This window comes from Pieris brassicae, chromosome 3 (assembly GCF_905147105.1).
Source record: "Pieris brassicae chromosome 3, ilPieBrab1.1, whole genome shotgun sequence".
Classification (NCBI taxonomy): Eukaryota; Metazoa; Arthropoda; class Insecta; order Lepidoptera; family Pieridae; genus Pieris; species Pieris brassicae.
In genome coordinates, this window is record NC_059667.1 from 8,816,964 (window position 1) to 8,840,018 (window position 23,055).

At 33.7% G+C, this 23,055-nt stretch overlaps 2 protein-coding genes across 3 annotated transcripts; one reads left to right on the top strand and one right to left on the bottom strand.

Annotated features, from left to right (window-relative positions):
* Positions 1-496: 496 nt before the first annotated feature.
* LOC123707386 lies at positions 497-1,768 on the top strand. 2 transcript variants are annotated; one of them, XM_045657396.1, is made up of 2 exons: positions 497-632; positions 709-1,768. In XM_045657396.1, the coding sequence occupies exon 2, from the start codon at positions 749-751 to the stop codon at positions 1,421-1,423; it is 675 nt and encodes a 224-aa protein (XP_045513352.1). In that variant the 5' UTR covers positions 497-632; positions 709-748; the 3' UTR covers positions 1,424-1,768. The 2 variants fall into 2 exon arrangements, with proteins under 2 accessions (XP_045513352.1, XP_045513353.1); XM_045657397.1 differs by having other exon boundaries at positions 497-602.
* A 3,013-nt stretch (positions 1,769-4,781) lies between these two features.
* LOC123707387 (zinc finger matrin-type protein 2) lies at positions 4,782-7,761 on the bottom strand. The gene is made up of 3 exons (XM_045657398.1): positions 7,512-7,761; positions 6,995-7,236; positions 4,782-5,065 (listed from the first exon to the last, which is right to left on the bottom strand). The coding sequence occupies exons 1-3, from the start codon at positions 7,624-7,626 to the stop codon at positions 4,826-4,828; spliced, it is 597 nt and encodes a 198-aa protein (XP_045513354.1). The 5' UTR covers positions 7,627-7,761; the 3' UTR covers positions 4,782-4,825.
* Positions 7,762-23,055: the final 15,294 nt, after the last annotated feature.

Sequence of the window (23,055 nt, forward strand, 5' to 3'; positions counted from 1 at the left end):
TCCACAAGCCGAAGTAAGGAAAGATAAAGTTTAATTTTGATTGCTAGCCAATAGTTTTTTTTACATTTCTGAAAATCTATAGCCGCTCCCCCCACTGATGAAAAGGTACACACATAACATTTTTTCTTATTATCTAAGCTTCACAACTCAATAGGTCTCGAGTAAAGCTCGCATTTAGCATCGTGGGCTCCTACTATAATAGGTCAATTAAATTTATAAAATGTTGGATAAATATATATGGAGAGGGAATTATATAAGCTACTTTAAGACCAAATATTTAACCATTAAAAATGGTTGTAATGGCTTAAAACAAGTAATATAACGGTCATTAAGGTAACCTAGATTCGCTATTTTTAAGTTTACAGCTTTTGATAATAATATCCCTAGCAATTAAAAGCAAATACCGACCGTCATTAGTCGATTCGAAAGTTTTTTAGTCTACGTTGTATCATAAATGTCATGGTCAAAACATAACTATCACTGTCAAATGAAAATTACTATTTCAAATGTCAAAACAACAAATTCGAAGGCTGAATCCCATATTCATCAAAATATTATTTTACTGTTTAGTTATTTATAGCTAGTTTTAGCCTTAGATAAAGGTTATTTCTGTCAAATCAAATCTGATAAAGGTTGTTTAAGTCCAATATACTATTCAAATAATATATAACCATATTAGAATTTTATCTATATTAATTACAATTTAAGGGATCCCATTTCGTATCGACAAGTTTTTGAAAACAACATAATGTCTGAAACAACAGCAACGCCAGTTGAAGGATGGTCAAAGGAGGAGAAATTTAATTTATTGCGCGCTATTAGAGAATTTGGTTCTCATGACATTGAAAAGATACAAGGTTTTATGTTTAGCAAAAGTTGTGATGAAATTTCTGGAGCTATAGAATATTACAGATCCAAAGCTTTTCAAAATCCTAACGTCAAGAGAAAGAGGGAGAAGCGGAAGTTAAATACTTCTACTACACCCTTAGGCCGTTGGGCTTCGGCTCTAATGGATAACAAGGGTTATGATGAATTAAGAACAGACATATCAACTGCTCTTAGGTTGGTGGCTGAGTTTGAAGAAAGGTCTCCAAAAACTTGCACAGAGCAATATAATTTTGGAGCAGTATACCAAGCATTGGCAAATGCTTTAGATGGAAGAGTATTGCCTGATGACCAAAAAGTTAATGCTTTGATAGAGAAATGTTTAATTGATACAGCCGTTTTTAGCAAAGCATTTAAAAGGAACAGTTTGGTTAAAGATGTGATTAATGACATAAATTTGTCTACTGATTGGATGGATGATATAGTACTTCTAAAGGCAAGTGATGACAGTGACCTTGCAAACATAAGACATATAATTGGTCACAAAGCATATAATCCTTTGAATATATCTATAAATCATCTTCAGTGTGGGAAATAAACACAATTTCATACATTATTTTAACCCAGTAATTTTTTTTTTTAAAACAAATTTTTGTTTTAATTATAATAGGCCGTCTTACACAAATATACAATTAAATATAAATCAAGTATTATTATTAATAAACAATCAAAACATTTATGATGTGTTTAACCATTCAATAAACCTATTAAATAATCTTATTGCTACATTCATGACTCTTTCCCAGAAGCCAGGTTCTTGTGCTTTAACAGATGGAGGGAATTCTTCACTCAAATCTTCTATTTCCCTTCTATGCCTGATCCAATTTTTATCTTCATAAGCATCACCTACAATTTTTTATAAAATAAAAATATTGAATTTTAAGACTGATGTATTATTTAATATATATGAAAACTAGGGCAAATACATGTATATCTAAATATAGAACATATTTTTTTATCTGATTATATAAAATACCAATTACATCTAGCAAAGATACTCAGAATTCGCGGAGCAAGTGTTGTTAGCTACGGAAATAGTTATGTTTTGTTTGAAAATTGCTTGGAAAACTTAAAGAGCTTTTTATCGAGGTTTTTTTTACTGATGAACTAAGTTGCGAAATTATTGTGTCTAACAAAATCTCACGTTTGCCCTGAAGGGACTACACACCTCAGCCCGGACTAACAGTCAATCTTGTTTGTGACCACCATGATTAGGCCGTCGCGAGAGGGACGACAGCTCACTAGAGTGAGCGAATCTATAGTTTATATATAGCTAATAAAAATTATTACTTACTAGAAGATTCATAACCTGATATCTGAAAAGAAATACATATATAAAATTATTGTATAAATTCCTTATCCTCGAAACCTTTTCTTTATGTTGACAGTATTAACCCATGAAAATTTAGGTACCATATTTAATTTACAATAAACGTGTAAAAATAAGTACCTGTATGATTTATCATAACTACTTTTTTCTTCTAGTCCAAGTTCGATTCCCAGAAACAGAAACGTCGTATCCACAAGTGGCAAGTTTATTGCCAATTCTTGTCAGCTCAACGCCCTTCATTTAAGAAGTAGAGTTAAGTTTACTAAGCTCAGAGACTCATTTTTTTTATTATTTCATAAGTGTACTGTACCTTTTATTGCAGGTGGTTTGATAATTAAGAAAAATATAAACCTACCTGAAACGCCATACACATCGAAAAGCAAAATATGAGTCCGAAAATGACAGTTCTATGCAACATTGTGAATGTTGTCACTTCGGCTAAACGATAGAAGTCCATTTGGCATTGAACTTGGGTTTTATAGGAAGGCGTGGTGGCTAGCGGAAATCATGTTGGTAATTGCAGTTAGCCATTGTGATGACAAGATTATGTCTTCCATGTAAAAAGTTAATTCTGTTCATTCAAACGATATACTGCCTGCTTTAGTACTCCATAGGATCGAAATCTGGCCAGCTTGGGATCCACACTAGATGGCTGATTATGAAGCTATTTGACTTAAAAAATATTTATAGTATAAGTTCCTACATTACCACAGTCAAATTCACCTTAAGTCTAAAATGAGAGGTAAGTTCCATAAGTGTTAAATTGGAATCCAATATACAAAATAGAATCAAAGTATTAAGATTTTTCAACATGGTTTTTTTTAAATTTAATGATCATGAGTTATTATACAGGTCACCCTAAATTAACACGTATTCAAAATTATGTTACTTAAATTACTCAATTACTGAATTGATAATACCCTGACTTTAATAAAAACCAAGTCTCGCAACTCAATTCTTCTACTATATAAAGTTGTGTGAACTCTGTGATACGAAGTTGGTTGGCCTAGTGGCTTCAGCGTGCGACTCTAATCTCTGAGGTCGAAGGTTCGAGTCCCGGCTCCAAAGGACTATCTTTCTATGTGCGCATTTAACATTCCCTTGAACGGTGAAGGAAAACATTGTGAGGAAACCGGCTTGCCTTAGACACAAAACGTCGACAGCGTCAGACACAGGAGGCTGATCATGAAATCTGCCAAGTTGCCAAATGATTATGAAACAGTTAAAGGAATCTGAGGCCTAGGCCTAAACAGGTTGTAACGCCACTGGATTATTTTAATTTTAATTAAGAAAAATAATCAATGGGTCCTAGCGTATGTAAGTGTAGCGCTATTGTTTTTTTTATTATTTTACCTACGGGATCTTATGACTTAAGTTATTATGTAGTTAACAAACCAAAAAACATCTTAGAGACCATATCAATATTTAAAAAAAATTCTTTAAATAAATTTTAATTGTAGCATGTTTTTATAATGCCATGTGATTCAGGCTTCTAACTTTATACAGAATGAAGTTATAAGGGGGTCGTAAGTGGCATGAACTGCTACTAGGAAAGGAAAGTTCGGCCACAGCGCTTTTTTGCTCGACTTGGCGGGCGCACTGCCTTGCCCACAGATAAGAAATATTCGTCGATAAACAATTGATGCATTATTAATTATTATGAAAAACCTATATACAATAAAATATGAAGTTTTTTGACAGCACTTAATAAATCTATTGTATTTGTGTCTTCCACTTAACGGTGGGTACAAAAAATCAATAATTAATTAAAATGCGGATACGGGCAGTGAAGGGTTAAATACTGTGAACCTGCATAATGTATATTAAAATAGAGTTTGTGTGACCTTTGTTACACACGACAGCTTCAGCACAATAGCACCTAGGCTAATCATTGTAGCCACTACTATCAAATTAACAATTTATTTACTAAATTACTATTATTGACATTGTCCATGTGTTAATGTGTCATATTCCAACCCACAGTCCAGGATGAAATATGAACGACATTAACTGTATATACTTCATGATAGACCTGGAACCTAGGAGTGGAATTATCATAAACTTTATTATGACAGGTGCAAATTATACATACAAATATTAACATTTATTTCGGTAAATTTGTCGAATCATGAGTTAAGTAGCATAGTAATTTTCTATATATTTTCATCACTCTGCAATGTAACATATCGTAATGTGGAGACGCATGCTCTTTAACCCCATAGAAATTAATTAAAACATCATGGTTTGCGAAATGAACGAAAGAAGGTACAAATTTCTCGCTCTAACCTAACCTTTTTACTATCGTTCTTTACGACTTGTGTGTAGTAGCCTAATGTAACGTGGTCAATCGACAAATTTACCTTATTTTCATATAAATATTTTGTTCTGTAGTTTGTACAGAAATGTCTTATGCAATAGAACTACACATAATACGTTCACCTATGATGATGCTGGAATCAATATTAGAATGCTGGAATACTGGGGTATATCTTTTATAGGTACCGACTATTTAAGAGGTCACATGCTATATTCATATATAATCAGGTGCCAAAATTAAACCACGATATGTGGATAAAAACCTTTATTATTACAATAAATCTAATACTATAACTACTTTTTTGACGCGCCAAATCCTGAGAATCCCATAATCTGTGCAAGTTCAGATTGGGCAGGACCGTCTTCATTATCGTCATCGTCTTGTACCTTGCGTTTCTTATCACGACGGCGTTCCCGCCTTAACTCTTTCAGCCTGGCTTCCTCCTCAGCTGCTTCTTTTAGCCGAGTGTCTAGTTCATATTCTTTCTTTTTTTCTTCTAATTTACGCTTATTGAGTGCAAACCGCGATTTTACCTGTAAGTAATAAATGTATCTTTATAGTTTTATGACCAAGGCAAGGATAGTAAGCTTAAATGAACTCTCACTGTTACGTTAGTATCATATCAGACACGGAAATCATCCACAGGATCAGTATTTAAGGATTGCTATTATGATCTAGTGCTGCCAAAGAATAATAATACAGTGGATTTCATCTATTACGACCTTGGTTGTAGCGACCATTAAAGCATACCTTAGTACACAATTCATGTGGCTATAGACTACGACTCGTCTACGACTAAGGATGTGCAGCGAATGTTTTTAATGAATCATTTGTAACAAATTCGTAGTAATCCCTAGATATTGCGACCGGAGTCAGCCGCAAAAGACACAGATTTATTTCTTTGACATACATAAAAAAAAAAATATATTTCTTATCTTTTGTTTTTATTCACACAGAGGGTCAGCTGCTGTGGAGACCTTTATCTTTGATTTATAGATATCAGTTTCGGAGTTAAATTTATGGGTCAGTTTCAAAGTTATATTCCGAGTAGCAAGAGGGTATAGTAAACTCTTGAACAAGTATAGCTGCTGGACGCACATTCACCGTTAAAGAAGGCGGAACTCATATCAAAATTACTCATTCAACAATATTTACGATGTACAAAAACCGTGATAAAATACCTTGAAATTAAAAGTGGAAAATTATCAAAAAATATATTCGCCGTGATGGTGGAACAAGTATGGCAGGAGAAAAAAGAAAATTATTGGTCATAGGCAAGGCAAAAAAAGCGGAGGTGTTTAAAAAATGTGAAATTGCAAGTTGATTACAAAGCAAACAAAAAGGCCTGGATGTTTTCAGACCCAGTCAAGAAATAACAAAAATAAGATCATTTTTTATTGACAATATCACCGAGCTCACCCTAAAATTGAGAATTTGACCAACATAGAACTGAATTTTTTGGCACGAAACACTACATCAGTCATTCAACCGATATATCAAGGAATAATTCAAACCCTTAAAAGTCATTATAGGAAGATTTTGGTACAGAAAATTATGAACAACATTGAAAAAACCGGTAGGCCTATTTTCCGTTAATCTTTTAGATGCCATTGAAATGGTTACTACAGCATGGGCTTGTTTTCTACACGATGGGTTTCGTAAATATTCGACTATCAGAACAATAGACTCCAATGAATTCGTTCAAAAAGTGTTTTTCTTGACAACAGCATTTTTAAGCAAAACAAATGTAGCGGGATACATATGTTAATATTGACATGCAACTTATCACTGCTAACGATTTGCCCGACAGTGAAATAATTGAAACAGTTATTCCGTCATATACATCACATATCAAGATTAGGGAAATGAGAAGGAAGAAGATAGAAAGCAAGGTGTGATTCCTACAACTCGTATGTGTTAGGTGTTGTGACAAAGACTAAGAGATATTGTTTATTTGGTGATGGAAAGGATATTATAGATATTGAAGAAGTAATGAAAATAGAATACATCATACACTAGCACAAAACAATAAACTGAAACAAACTAACATTAAAAAAAAATTATATGTGCTGTGAATAATTATTTGTGCAAATTTTATCAATAATAAATTAATATAAACTATACACATGTATGTGTCTTTGTCTCTACATTTGCCTCTACTATACTTCCAGATATACCAACAAAATGGAATTTTATGTTTTAACCCTTTAGAGACTGGAACATGGGATTTATTTAAGGTAAAAACTAGACTTATGAGACGAACAAGCAATAGCAAACATTTGTGCCCAAGAACTACTGTGAGTGTAACAAATATCACTGGATACTTTTGTCTGTTAATGTCATGCCAGTTGATTTATACCTTTAGCGATACATCAACCATTTGTTTATCAAATACCTCACAATAGTGATAGAATTTGGTTTATAATTCAAGTTTTATCATTAAATAAACAATTATTAATAACCTGATCTAGTGAGCTCCGTTCAATCTTCATTGACATTCCAAGATTTCTTTGATGTTTCTTGCCATTGATGTGATCAAGAAAGTTGATTGAGTCCTTAACAACACAATCACAGACATTACAGTAATAACCACCAGATTGTGCAGTTGGTGTATTTTTAGTAATTACTACACTTTTTCCTAGTTTAGAATCTAAATCTACTTTGTACTCCCGTTGCTTCAAAAGTTCTCTCTTAACAGGTGGTGCTGGAATTGAAAAATATATATATATTATTTTTTAATATAATTGATACTGATAGATACCTAATAAGTAGAATTATGAATAACAAGACTAGTGTCATGGTTAATATTATGTATTTTATGGAACTCAGGAGATGTTTAAAATACTCTACTGACTTATAGCAAACTTAGAGCGAATTATCTGCGTCTGTAGGGTTAATATCACAGATCTAGGGTATTCGCGTGGTGGGTTTTTCGGTTGTTGAAGACAAGAGGTTAACAAAATATATTTTGGATTATACCTTTTTTCTTTGACTGCTCTTCTTCCTCTAATTCTGCTTGTAATCTTTCGGCAGCGATTTTTTCAAATTCATCTTTGTCCCACTTTCTCCGGTGATCATCTGGCCTCATACTCATCCTGTTATTTTGTATATTTTGCAAAATGTAAATGTAGAGATATGGACGTACAATTTAATTATTGCTTCCGTTTGCAGAGTAAATAAAAATATTTGATACTAATTAACTACAACTTTTAAGTTGTATTTACAATTTACATATGTACATTGACATTGACATACGGGATTTCATGGCATTTATGTCTTACTACTTTCTAGTCTGTAATTTCTATCATTCATATCATGGTTTCTACCAAAGATTATATTAGGAAATCAACGCTGTGGTTATACTATTTTGACGTATCTATATTTGGGAAGTTCCCGTATTAATCAGTAAAGTGTAAATCATTTCTGAAAAATGATAACAGATAGATTAAATGAAAAATAATATTTCGTATGACAACTGTTATCAAGGTCTGTCTGTGATGACAAAGAATGCATATAGATAGAGACATAGTATAATAGTTATACTATGTCTCTATCTAATTGTTTGTCCTACATACATATTTTAATTTGCACCAGCATCTATAAGTAAATTATTATTATGACACATAGGCATTAGGATACATTTTTATCAGTCAGTTAAATTTGTAGGTTCATAAATAAATTCTATGTAAAAAGTTACAAGGAAAAAAATCATCGCCAGTAACCGATGGTTAAGACACCAGATTTTTTGACCTTTCCTTTTTTTCATAGAACAGGGGGAAAACGGGCAGGAGGCTCACCTGATGTTAAACGATATCGGTGCCCATGGACACTCAATACCAGAGGGCTCGCGAGTGCGTTGCTGGTTCTAAGATATCATCTAATTTTAATTAATTTAATTGATTGATTGACGACTTCGATTAGTCAAAGTCAAGTCAAAAATCATTACTCATATAGGTAACACAATGTAACGTGTTCGACTTTATTCATCATTAGATAAAAATAATATGTTTATTAAGGAATAAATATAAGATACAAGTATCACTTATGCCACGTCATTAAATTTGTATCGGTAGACATCCCTACTCATCGGCCAAGAAGACTCTCTCTCTCTCGGTTATTCGTGGTTTAATTTAATTAAATTTTTCTACGATGAAATGAGTTTTTTTTGGAGCCATAGTAACCGCCATATTTATTACCAGAAACATCCATTATGTTAGGAGTTTAGGATCGTGCGTTATCCTCTCTAAATATAACCTAGAAAAATACTGTAAAAGGGAACTGAAAATGTTTACTGAAACGACAAAATTCAAACAATACCTTGTTGAGAGGGAATGTTTTTAAATTGTGTTACGAACCAATTTGGCATTTACGGACTGTAAAAATTAATGTGCCCAGCGTGAGTATTGGGTCATAAATTCAGATTGAGTCTTTTATCAAAATGTATTAACCTGTCAAATCCGTCCTTGAAAAAAATCAATACGATTAGCTTGAATATTACAAGTAAGTTTAATGCCCACATCCTTATATTTTAGAACACACTAATTAATAAAACTAACTTAAGAATAGTAAGTACAGCGTGAATTATAGTAAAAAAATATTTAAATCAAGTTTTGTGAGTTCAAATAAATACAACGTTAGAATGATTTAAATTAAATATAAATGTGTGTTCCGCAAATTAATATTTTTTATCATTTTTATATTATTAAAGATTAAGTTTAGTTACTTTTCAGTGATACGTAATTATGTAATTTTGTTTTTATAGATTTGGCTATGCTATTCTTGCTCTTAATATGTCTTTTTTTTGTTTTTCCTTACTAGGGAAGACGGGATGGGATCGCTTGTTAGCGATAAGGCCCGCTGCATCCCTTAAAATTTTGATTATTAAATTTATTTTTGATTCGTTTATCTTTTAATGTCACGAAGAATAACTAAATAAATACAGCGAGTAAAAAAATGCAAGAACTTTGTTTTAAGATTAAAGATGTTTGCTTATGATTTTTCAGAAAATTAGCTAAATCTTACTCCCGTCAAAAATGTATTTGATTTGTTCAAAAATATGATTCAAAAACTCTCTAAGTTCTAGATCTGGTAACTAAATCTGTACCTTAAGGCTTAAAGCATAGCAAAAAAGACATTTTTTTTAGACTTCTTTAAAACTTAGAGAATTTTTAAGATATAAAAAACCTTATGTAAATTTGAATGTTACTAAATCGGAATTATAAACCAATAAAATAGAGCAGTGTTGACTCACATTCTTGAGGTCGTAGGTTCGCTTCCTGTCTGTGCACCAATGGACTTTCTTTCTATGTGCGCGCTTAACGTGCGCGGTGTAGGAAAACCTCGTGTGAAAATTGGCTTGCTTTAGACCCAACAAGTCGACGGCGCGTGTACGGCACAAGGCCTATCCTATCCATCCATCCATCTAGCCTATAAGATTGACAAATGATCATGAAACATTCAGAAATCTAAGGCCCAGACCTAAAAAGGTTGTAGTGCCACTGATTTGGTTTTATTTTTAATAATAAATCAATATTCAGTGTCATTATACTACACTATAACCCGATTACTTATGTCTCGGCTACAGATTCCTTTATTAATTTCACAGATATTTTTTTAGGCAGGTTATCTGCATTCTAGGGCTTACATTCGCCTCGTTTTCTGAGACATGCTGAATATGTCTTGGCAATGCGAATACTTAAGGACAGAGCCAGGCCAGAGGAGGTTGGTACAGAGCAAAAGTACGAGTTATTTAAAGCTTCGTCTACACTGTACAATAGTAAAATATGGTGGTAACTAATAATATATACTTTAAATTTTTTTGACCAATTTATTATTAAAGCAAAGGGTATTTTCGATTCGATTTGAGGCCCCTCGCCTTCCCCCGGCGTCACTCAAGTCTTGATATATTTGCGCTTATAGAAAATATATTGGTTCACAATGCTCGACTACAGATAAGGAATTACACTTTACTAAATTATCTATGGTATAAGATATAATACGTCTTATGAGAAATCTGAATTCAAAATAGGATTGACAGTGATAAATGAAAAATTCCCATTTATTCCCGTGGCGCGATTAATGCCGCATTCTCGTAAATCGTAATACATCGCAGCTTGTAATAAACATACTTCAATTTCTTCCTTCATTTCAACCTCAATCCATTACAAGACGCGGTGGTTTCTTTCCTTATTATAAGATATTCTTAACATACATAGTATTAAATTATAAAGAATTGATAAATAGAAAATTAAAAGAAAGTTTGGTCCCTGTGGCAGTGTCACTTTAACGCTGGCAGCATTTTCTCTCTGTATTGCGATACTTATTCGTTGAGCGAAGAAAGTACCAATTATAGTAACATTAGTTTGTATAGTGGAAATTACCGAAACTTTAATATATTTTTGTCTTAATAGAATACAAAACAAAAGAATTCATGACATATATTTCAGATCTTTATTGATATATTGTTCGATGATATTTATTGTACAACGGATGAAACATTTAGCGACTGCTAATTGATTTATAATGTAAATTTACACTGGGAATGCTAGACTTTTATATTTATATTACAAGTATTCAGAAATATAGTACAATTAAAATTATTAAATTAAAAGTAGAACACCTGGCGGCCTTATCGCTTTGGAACGATTTCTACCAAGCAACCACATATTTTTATATAGAACTGGACAGACGTTGGATAACAGATATGCGGCCTATTGGACTGGCCTTCTTCTTCAGTCGCACTCTTCATTTCTGAAGGTCGTGTTAGTGGCGCCGCACAACTTCCTCCACTTTCCCCTGACTTTTGGGGGGCTACGACTGTTCAGGAGATGTGTTGCCGCCACCTGAATGAATCTATGTTATATTAGAAAAGACTAAAAAGGGGTTGCAAGTAGTTCCACGTCCTTGCTGCTTTCATAAGAATTGGGGATGTCAACAATTCCAAGGTGCTCCTGGAGGACTGTAGTTAGAAGGGGAATGACGGAATCAGGTTGTATAATCCCAAAGAGGATTCTTCGGAGAATCTATAGAAGACTGAAAGGCAACTGAACAGCCATAGTCAAGACATAAGAGTAAATCGACATCGATAATTCGCTTAACTCGCCCAGATCACACTTTGCAGCACCGGCCCAGAGGTGACTGCAGTACTATACATATATTTATTAATAACACTTCGTTGAATACAGAAATATAATACAATTGACATAATTAAATGAAAAGGAGGGCAACTGGCGACATTATCGCTTTCGAGCGATCACATCCATGCAACTAATGAGAAAAAACAAAATTTGATAAGGTAAGGATTAGTATCTGTTCTTTCTGTTCCTTTATTTAAGGCACGCGACACCATGAGACGCTAGCAAATTCAGAATTCATTTAGCCGTCAATAGTGAAGGTGAATAGTCGTGTGCTAATTTTGTTATGGATTTAATAATTAACGAGTCAGGTGAAGATCTGATACTATATGTGACCAAAATTGTTATAAAATACTTTCTAACTGGACTTTTCATTCTGCTGTTCAGCTTCTACTTCCACTTCTGTATTTTCTTCTTCTGATGTCATAATGTGTGTTTGTGATGTCAAGAAGCACACTGCGAGCGAGACGTCGCGTTTGTCGGGTCGCGTGGCGGTTTTTCATAGAACAGGGGGCAAACGGGCAGGAGGCTCTGTGTGTACCGCGCCCCATGGACAGTCCCAATACTAGAGGGCTCGCAAGTGCGTTTTATATATTGCGTTTTATAGGATTTACTTTAAATACCTGCTTCATAACGTAATTTAAATTTAATTCAAATTGACTCGAGTGATAATGGCAAAAAATCTATTTTTTTTAATGTAACTAAAGAAATACCTTATTACTAAAACAAAACTTTAATCCAATAAGTTTCAAGAACAACATTTTAATAAGTCTGAAATTTACTTTTTCTACTATTAAACACAGCGCTGGCACCTTCTGAATATGTATGAACACGGAATATCAGAACAAAGCCCTGCTTCTAATAGATATTTTATGTATTATGAATGACTTTATGTAATAATACTACTTTTTATTATGTCTTAGAAATTATATTGTAACTACGTCATATTGAAAAAAAATCACTATGGGTGATTTTATCGCCAGGTTTTTTTAAAAATGTAATAGGAGGCAAACGGGAAGGAGGCTCACCTGATGTGATACTGCCGCCCATGGATACTTACATTGCCAGAAGGTAATTTAGCCTTCCCTTCCAAATGACCGCGAAACTGAACGCTGAGATCAGCTGTTAACAATTTGAATTGCCGGATCATGCTCTAGTCTAAACGGGGTTTCTGCGGATGTGATGCTGGTCCACTCCCATACGTTCCGCAACCACGACTTCTACCTTCTGAGCCTTGAATTTTGCCCATTATAAGCTGCAACAAATCGTATCGATAATGACGCAAAACGTGTCCGTGATTTGTGACTTTTCTTATTTTAACAGTCTGCATAAAATTTCGTGCTGTCCGGATTCCTTCAAGTACTTTTTCATTCGTTATTCTGTCGACATAACATAATGTATATTTTTAAACCATAGCTTAATGAACTGAAATCACACGACCAAATGACTAGATTGTGCCTTTCTATAATTAGATTAAAGATGTTGGTCAAATTGTGCGTGCGTGTGTATGTCAGGTGCTAATTGTCATTGTAGTGACAGGTGAAATTCCGCATTATACAGATAAACTCGGACACTGTTCTAAATTTAAAACTCGAATTGTCTTTGATACAGATAAAAATCGCTTAATATCGAATCTATATCTTTCCAGCTGGCCGCTTTGCAAATATAAAGTAGAATACAATGACTCGATATTTTATTCCCCATCTCGCAACGTATTATTTTATGCAACAACCTTTATTTTAAAATATTTTACTAAATGTTTTACGCTTCATTCTTGATATTGTAAAGCAATAACTACTTCTGAACAAAATTGTTTCTTCATAACATATGTTTTTTTTGCTATGAATTTTTAAATGACTTAAAAAAGGAGGTCTAACATGTATGTGTATTGTGACATTGTTGCATAATTTTATGAGAGTGAGTCAGCTAAATTTTGTAAGTACATACTTAATCACAATGTTTAGTTATGTTAGTTTATTAAGAACAACGTTTGTATATTAACAACATTTATCAAAATCCGCGTACCTATTATTATTTAATGTATAAATTAAATAATAATAGGTATAATACTGTTACAGGGCCTATAATAATATTATAGGCCCTGTAACAGGGCCATATAATAGCCCCGGGACTTCCACAAGAGAGACACACCCTCGGAAAAAAAGTTTGAAATTCCGACTAGAAAAACATTTTCTTTTGATATATTTTTATGTTGTCTACTTAAAAAAAATATAAATCAATGGCGCTATAACCTTTTTAGGTCTGGGCCTCAGATTTCTGTTTCACGACCATTTGTAAATCGAATAGGCAAGTAGATGATCAGCCTCCTGTGCCTGACACACGCCGTCGACTTTTTGGAGTCTAAGGCAAGCCGGTTTCCTCACGATGTTTTCCTGCATCGTTCGACCTAATGTTAAATGCGCACATAGAAAGAATTGGAAAATACTTTCACTATTATAATAAGGTATATTTATTTCCAAAATATTAAAGAAAGTAAATCCACCTATACAAAGCACAGACCGCTAGTAAATTACACTTGCACGAAGCAATTAGGTAAGTGAAAAATGGTCAAAGCATAACGCTTAGAAACACACAGTCCCAAGTTTCTTAGTAATTATGCAGTGTGATGCGTTTCGTTTGTAATTTAAGGATCTGACTAGACATAAAGGTCATTCACTTTCGGTTTTAAGTTTTACCTTTTTACTTGGGTAACTGAAATTATGTGGGTATGTGCACTTCTTTTTCTCTATTTATGTCTTTCTAACTATACATTGTCATAAGAGAGGTACTGGACAAAAAACGATGGACACAGATTGTCCCCTCTAGATTCTGCCTTGACCACGACGCTCAGATATGAGCTTCTGACTGTGGAGGAGGATTTTTATAGTTCTATATTTCTGTATACTGAGCAGGCCTATGGGTGGTTTTCCTTAACATTTTTTAACTTAACACAACAGATTAGCCTCCAGAAGCTTTGAAGTGTACATAGATTTCTTGATCTGCATAATGGCTATTTTTTATGGACAACTAGATGACTGCTATACCCGATACTTTTTTCATGTCAAGACATGCTGGATTCCCTACGAGTCATTTACCATGCGAGCAACAATTCCTTGTAAAACAGATTAACTGGCAAATAAGAGTGGTGGAGAGCCTCTTGAATTTCTTCTCGTCCGAACTACGTCCTTGATTTGAGAATTGGCAGTAAATAAGTGTACAATGATATAAAAAAATTATAATTATAATCATTCAAAAAATTGTAATTATATTGGTTGCTGCCGGAGGTCTGAAAGTTTTGCTTTGAGAGTATGGAGGTGTCCATGGGCGGCGTATCACTAGCGGTATCACTGAATACCAGATGAGCCCCCTACCCTGTTTCTGCACGTAATGAATTATCTTGTAATTTAATTAATTTTACATACATTTAGATTGTTAATCCTTTGACCAGAGAGCGGGTCATAATTAAGGTTAACTTCAAAATTATAAACACAATTAACAAAGCGTAAACATCAAAACAAACATCGGAAAGCAACTATCTGTACAAAGGTAAAGGGATGTTCATGTCGTTTTTTCACGACAAAGGTTTTGGATAAGATAAGCTAAGCCCATCTCATTGTTTTTGTATTAAAGCTCTCCATTTGATCTGAAAGGTTTACGGCCTCAATTACGTTTCATGTGATCCTTACAAAGCTTACAAATGCATTAAAATGTTTTAAATCATATATTAAAAAAGCACCAGTGGCGTTGTAACCCTTTTTTCTTCGTCCGATTTCTGTACCTGTTTCATGATTATTTGTCAAGCTTAGGCAAGTAGTTGATTAGCCACCTTCACAGACGCTGACTACTTGGGTCTAACGCAAGCCGGTTTCATCGCGATGTTTTCGTTCACCGTCCGAACGAATTGAATGCGCATTGGGACCACATTGGAACACAGGCGGCGAATGAACCTACGTCAAAGTCAAAGTAATTTATCTCAATTAGGCCTATTAAAAAGACACTTTTGAAAGTCAAAATTACAAGTTTATATTTAAAGAAAACACTTTTTTAACGGATTGAAGCTATGTATTATTATAAACTTATAATTATTGTGATACTTTTTGACATTTAACACCTTTTATCTTCAGTCACCGTGACCACGCACGCTGTAAAGCACGCGAAACGTCGGAAAAATTTAAAATTATGTAAAATAATTATTATTAAAAGTTTATAATACCTTCAATCCGTTAAAAAAGTGTTTTCTTTAAATGTGTAAAAGTTATGTTACTAAAAGACAATACTAAGTTTATATTTTTCATTTTGTATAAGTTACCCTTTCCAAAAAGTTTCATATGGAGAAGAATTGTCAAGAAACTCTATACTTACTATTTTAAAATAGTTTTTTTCAATATTTTGCATATATTGATTTGATAATTTAGATAATTATTTTATAGATTTGACATTATTCTTTATAAAAAAGTAGCACAGTATTTAGTTTTTGTAATTTTCTAGAGCTGGGTTAAACTTTTAGTCTACGTCAAGATGCAACGTTTTTGACGGAACTCGCTTGGTCTAGACTCAAAAGCTTAAGATGACATTCAGAAACGTGACTTAGCGGGAACTATGAATTCTGTATGTATATATTTTAATAAATACCTATTTGACTTTTAGAGTAGGCGCGACAACAATAAAAACAATTAGAGAAGAAAGGATTACGAACTTAGGAGGATTCAAAATTTAAAACTTAAGCTAGAAATTAAAAAAAAATATCAAGAAAAGATGGAGATACATGTAAGAATAGAGGCGCCACTTATTTCTTTAGCTTTGAAGCTTCTTTACTAATTTTCTACAATATTTAATACTCGCAGAGTTTAAGCACAATCACATAGTTCGGAATTATTTTTAATTCTAAACCGTAGGTTTTCAAATTAAATCTATTGAAACGGATTCGATTTGGAACTTTTAATAGGCTCAAACTAAACATTAAAATTATTCGTACCGACGTAGGTTTTAGTTTCATATAATGCTATCTAATTGTTACCGTATAGTGAACTAATTGAATAGTAATCATTTCTGTGCAGAAATGAGCAGTTCTCTGCGTATTTGGATCTATACAAGCTATTACAGCTTAGAACGCGTGCTGTGCTGCTCTACGGCGTAGAATCGTGGACGCTGGCTATGTCCAAAAATATGAAAGTGTTCGAGATCTGGTTTTATCGACGTATGCTCAAAATATCTTGGACAGACCGCATACGACACACAACCGTGCTGAACAGAATGCAGAAGAACAAAGAAGTGTTTATGACAATTAAGAAAAGCGAACATGAGGATTTCGGACACGTTTTACGTAACACCAAAAAAATACGAGCTCCTTCAACTGATCATATAGGGTTGAAAATGACACTGGTTTGGTCAAAGCACCAAGTTAACATTTACTTGACGACGAGCGGCATCCAAAATTAAAGTAGGCATGATGATCGCCAACCTTCGCAAGGAGATGACACTATAAGAAGAAGATCTATACGGGCGTGAAAGCATCACGTCACATAATATTTGTATGATAAAATAAACAATTGATTTCAGCTATCAAAATTTATAACGTATCGTATACGGACTATTGTATAACTACGGCCTCTCTTATTCTCTACAAGAAATATGAAACACAAAAAGAAATATTGAGTAGCATGTCGAAAGACAGAAATAAGGCCAGCCCGCTTGAAACGAAATATTTTTTTTAATACAAAACTGGACAGACATTTGGCCACAATACCACCTGATGTTAAGTGGCCTGAGATGAGATGAGAAGATGAGATGTGGCCTATTAGAAGGCAGGCCTGTGCAAGAGATGCCTATTTAGCCGCCGCTTAAATAAACCCAAGGAGTGGAACTCCTTTGTTGTTTTTATAATAAACGAGGAACCAAATCGTTCACCAAACCCAGGGACCAACAACGAACTCCAGCGGGCTTCTTTATTTACTTATTGTAAGGAATGATATATGGTACCAGCTGCCCACTGAACTATTTCCGAACCAATTGGACTAAGGGTCTTTCAAGAAAAGACCGTACCAATTCTTAAAAGGCCAGCAACGCCCTTGCGAGTCTTCTGGCAATACTTAACATCAGAAGACAAACGGACAGGGGATCCGTTATTACATAAAAAAAGGAAATTCAAAATATCCCAGCTTTTGCATTCTTTCTAAGACTTAAAAATGCCTTTTTATGTCTTTCAGAGTTCTTTGTAAACCATTTTAGAATTTATTACTTAATAAACATTATAAGCTAAGCTTTGAATGTTGAGCGGAAACATTCTTGGAACTTTTCCTATATTAAACTAATATAATGCTTGCGGTTTGGCTTGTTTAATCTGTTGTCAGATCAAAGCAAATTAAATATGTATAGGTACTTTTATAATTCTAGGAATTACTGGAGTGGTACGTATTTGATAAATTTTCAATGACTTGATATCGTGTTAAGTTTCTGATAACAAAATAAATTACATGAAATGTCGTTTTTTTTATTCTTTAAATGTAACTAAGTTTTAGTTTTATAGAAAACGGACAGAAGGCTCACCTGTTAAGTGATACCGGCGCCCATGGGCACTCAATGCCAGAGGCCTGGCGAGTGCGTGGCCGGCCTTGTAATGTTTAAATCGTTCAAATATATTCTAGTTTAAAATATACAAGTTTAAGTATATTATTTTGTTTCACCAGACATTTTATGACCAGTATGTTTTTGGACAGTGTTTATTTATTTATCATACGTGGGTAACACTGAAAATGTTTAGAACTGGCCAGTCAGAAACATTGCTAATGAAAACTTTTTTGAATTTCACTTTTAGAACTCTTTGGTAACCTAATGTAGTTGCATTCATTTGTCATTTGTTTTTGTGAATTGCCGGCAAATCTAAATCTCTTGTTACACGTAAATATGAACCTAACGCGAGAAAATTTTCGGTCAATGATTTATTATGACTTTCGTTGTGGGCTTACTCAACAACAAAGCTATGATTGGCTACGATTAGCATTTCTTAATGAAGCCCCATCTCGTGCCACTAATTACAATTGGTTTAACGAGTTTAAGCGTGGACGTAGCAATCTCAATGATGATCCGCGTGAGGGACTTCCTTTAACAGCGACTACTGAACATAACATCAGTGCTGTGCGACGTATGATAGAGGAAGATAAGAGACTGACCTATCAGCAGATACGGGCAAGCCTAGGCATTGGTATGAGTCAAGTTCAAAAAATATTACACGAACATTTAGGTGTCAGGAAGCTTTGTACCAGATGTATTCCCCATACCGACGACCAGAAACACCTTCGCATAGACTGATGAATATTTGACTGTGGCAGGTGTCGAGATCATGAGTCATCCGCCATACAATCCTGACCTGGCACCCTGGGACTTTCATTCATTCCTAAGAACTGAAGATAAAATTCGTGGTATTCGCTTTACGAGCTCTGAAGATGCGGTGAAAGCGTACGAAAATGCCATAGAACTGCGGAAGAAAGGGCCCAATGCTTTGCAACTTTCTACATTAAGGCGATATTCATTTTCTAAACCCTTTCAGTGTTACCTAGGTATTTTCTACAGTATATGTTACAAGCTATCTACTATCTAAAATCTAAAATACATGACAATTATGGTTTTACAAATAAAATAATAATAAAAATGTACACTTCCGGTACAAACTTATAGAACACACGACATACAAAAACAATACATATATGTGCACAACATGTTTGAAAAGAATTTTTAAAATAAAAACAAACGACTAAACTAGATTTAGAAATACAATAATGCAATTTAAAAAGAGTAATACTTTTCTAAGTATTTGCTATTGTCATTTTGATTTGCTTAACAATGCAATTAATTTTTGTAATAACAAAAATAAACCTAAATTTAAGATAAATAAATACCGTTATAGCGTATTGCAAAGTCCAAAGACAACAAACAGTGTGGCATCTAAATAGGATTACATTCTGTGTAGCCAGCGCTGTCATTGTTCAACATCTTCAGCTTAAAGCAAGGTAATCTGTTGGCACTTCAGACTTGATAAGCAAACTGTTAACGCAAGTCCAGCTTCAGTTGGAACAAGTTTATTAAGTAGAATGCGGGAAAATTTAACGATAATGTCAGTGCGTCTTTGATATTTGATATTACGTTGGAATAACTGTGCCATCGCTGGAGTTTGTAATTATTTCTATTAATTTATAAAAGCTTGCGAACGGTTGGCACACTGATACATTGGTACAAGAAAAATACATTTTTTTTAAATATTCAATAGGCAAAACAACAGACACGAAAACATAATATATTAAATTGTAAAAAGTAAAGGTAAAGAAAAATCGATTTCAAAGTTACTTACATTGATTGGCGATTACAAAGCTTGTTTATCAAAATACTCAATCTGGATATATCGGTGAGTTTTGGGCAAAACGCGTTCTTTGGAAAGGGTCTAATGATGATACAACTAAATACATACTGTATTACTCATAAAGAATAAATGTATATCAATTATCAATCAGTACTAACAAAACCCAAAGTTAGGGCAAAACCAAAAGGTTTTGATATGAAAAAATTATTTATTAGAACATAAGCGCTAAAGAACGATCAGAGACGAGTCTCAGCACGAATTATAACTCTTGTATGACAAAATCTCATGTGGTTTTTATTACCCCGAATAAAAATAAATGATTTGACTTTGACTATATTAATTAATATTTTTTTTATTATTTCAGCTACTTCCCCGGCTAAATATATTATAACATACCAATATTAATTAGAATTTACATCATTCAAACCGATGTCATGTATAAAATACACTCTATACCTATCTATGGAATATCTATTATTAATTATAATAAAGACAAAGAAAGTCACCTAGTGTAAGTGATAGTATTGTGATACGAATATCAGGATTCACTGCATCATGTAACGACGACGCAATTATGCTATTAGCTCCAACGTCATCGAGTTATATAGGTAATAGGTTTTAGGTGAACCGACTGAGCGGTTCGACGCTTAGCCCGAACCAATTTAGGGCTTATAATGACTAACTCGTAAGTGGAGTCTTGGCATGGACCTTTAGTGTTATTGTTGAGTTAAATCTTTTTAGGCATTTGCCGATATCTTGTATTTATTTTTATGGAAACCCATTTTAGTGGGTGCAGATTTGAGATAGATATCCTAAGGGTTTATGGGCCTCTTAATCTGTGCATCGTTATTCAACGATTGTGTTTTTTTATAGTGCGCAATGACCGTAATCCATTGCAGGCCATGGATACTTATTTTAATGGGAGCGTTGCCGGATTTTAAAATAGTATATACCTAGTCTTGGCACAAATACTAATACAAAGAAAAAAAAATCTATTGCAAATAAATTGTATTACTTTTAGTGTATTACACACTATATAGTCATGTGACTGTACCATACAAAAAATGTTTGTTAGCGATGGATATTTCCAATCTTTAATAATAATAGTTGTGAACCTCGAGCTCACTCTCTGTCGGACCAATACATCGATCCCGACCCAACTCCGCATACGGACTCGCCTTTATACCATATGCCGATAGCGAATTAAATCTTATTTCCCCCATATAACTTGGAGAAACTGATCGTGGTTGGTAAGACTGAAGGATCACGTCGCCTTTCACCAAGATGGATCGCTCAAGTGAAAGACTCATCGTCTTCAAAAGTATAGACTGTCATAAGCGAGGCGTGGACAAAAACCGGTGGTAACAGATTCTCTGCTCCAGATGTTTCCTTGCTGACCACGATGCTCATACACGAGCTACCGACTTAGACAGAACTAAATGATAAAAGAGTCGAACGAAAGATGTTAGAATGTTTCTTATAAACGTAGTTTGCTAAAATTACCACAGACATAAATGTTTGAATATCAAAATAACATTAACAGCAGGATAATGTCAAGAATTTAAACTCGTGGATGTAATTTATGTGTACCAGTTCAGATGCACATTTGTGAGACTGTTTCAATGAACGTTCAGTTAAAATGTTTTGTTGAATATCATGAAATATAATAGTTTGTATAATGTGATTCGCATAATGTTATGGAAGGTCCTACTGAACTTGACTTTTTATAGGATATGCAAATAAGCCTTGGGAACGCACAAAAAGGGATCATGTTTGTTGGTGCGTTGCCGGCTTTTGAGGGGGGCCTGAGTGCATTTACTCCTTGGTGATGCCTGAGGCCAAAACCATGATTTTGTAAAATACGCCAGAGTATCTGAAGAAGTTGTCGCCTTTTTAGGAAAACGTAGATTTGACACTCCCGTTCGGCCTATCATCTCGGCCACATTTCTGCCTAATATACTATTAGGGGAAATAAAAAAAATATATACATTTTAGGTAACTACAATAATGGCGAAAAGCCTATTAATCTTTCAGGTCGCTTATTTTGTTATACTCTCTATAGTGGGCTAAATGTACTGCATTGATAGTTTAACCAAGGCTTAATGGCTTAACCGTTTTAAGTCTAGATTTTAGAACTTTGACAGACCTTCATTTACGTAGGTTAATTCAGTAGTAACACAGAATATAACATATACTTTATAAAACTCAAACAGGACATATATTACAAATTAATAAAATTATTGGTTTTTATGTTATTTACAACAACAAAAAACCGTTAGTATCTTAAAGTCTTTCGTTACACAAAACAACTAACAAATAAAACCCAAAAGATGTTGTGTCATCTTCTCTGTATTTTTCTTTACTTTATTCATAAACTTCGAGGCGAGCTATGTTTGCGCCAACTCAATGTCAAGTGTCAAACAAAAGAGGTTGTCAGTTTAGTTGTTTCACAGATTAGAATTAATGGACAATATATTAAATTTATTTTATTATAATGTACCAATCACAGAATTGTAAAAATATTAAGACGTGTTAACAATTACGGCATCAATTGCATACGTTCATGTATTTCATAGAGAAATAGTAATTAAAAATATTCTAACATTAAATGTTGGTGGTATTACCCGCTTTGTTTCCTGACTTTCCTTTGTTTCGAGTAAAAACAAAAGAGGACTGATACACATGCTTTAAAAATATACATGAAACAGACATGATTAAAGTATATTTCACTCATTTCAGTAAAATTGTTGCAATTCGATGTTCAATCAAAAATATTATTAAAGAAAAACGAATGGATATAAAAGACAATTTCCTTTGTCGTACAAATCAAATAAGTATCTAATACACTTTTAGATCTGCAATAGCCAAATAAATAACCGGCGTGAAAATAACAATATATTGCGGAATTGCTTGGTAATTTTTCACTGTACTGTCAAATGCTCGTATAAGATATTGGAAACAATTTGAGAGATATCTTGAACGTTCAATGTGATATTATGAAGGTTATTTTGTAAGATTAATTGTGTGAGAACAGTGT

Bases quoted from the DNA above. Each gene is read 5' to 3' on its own strand.
- LOC123707386 (XM_045657396.1), top strand. From the start codon at position 749: ATGTCTGAAACAACAGCAACGCCAGTTGAAGGATGGTCAAAGGAGGAG.
- LOC123707387 (XM_045657398.1), bottom strand. From the start codon at position 7,626: ATGAGTATGAGGCCAGATGATCACCGGAGAAAGTGGGACAAAGATGAA. The intron at 7,237-7,511 runs GTATAATCCAAA...TTTCAATTCCAG, and splicing joins AGAGCAGTCAAAGAAAAAAG to CACCACCTGTTAAGAGAGAA. The intron at 5,066-6,994 runs GTTATTAATAAT...TATTACTTACAG, and splicing joins AACGGAGCTCACTAGATCAG to GTAAAATCGCGGTTTGCACT.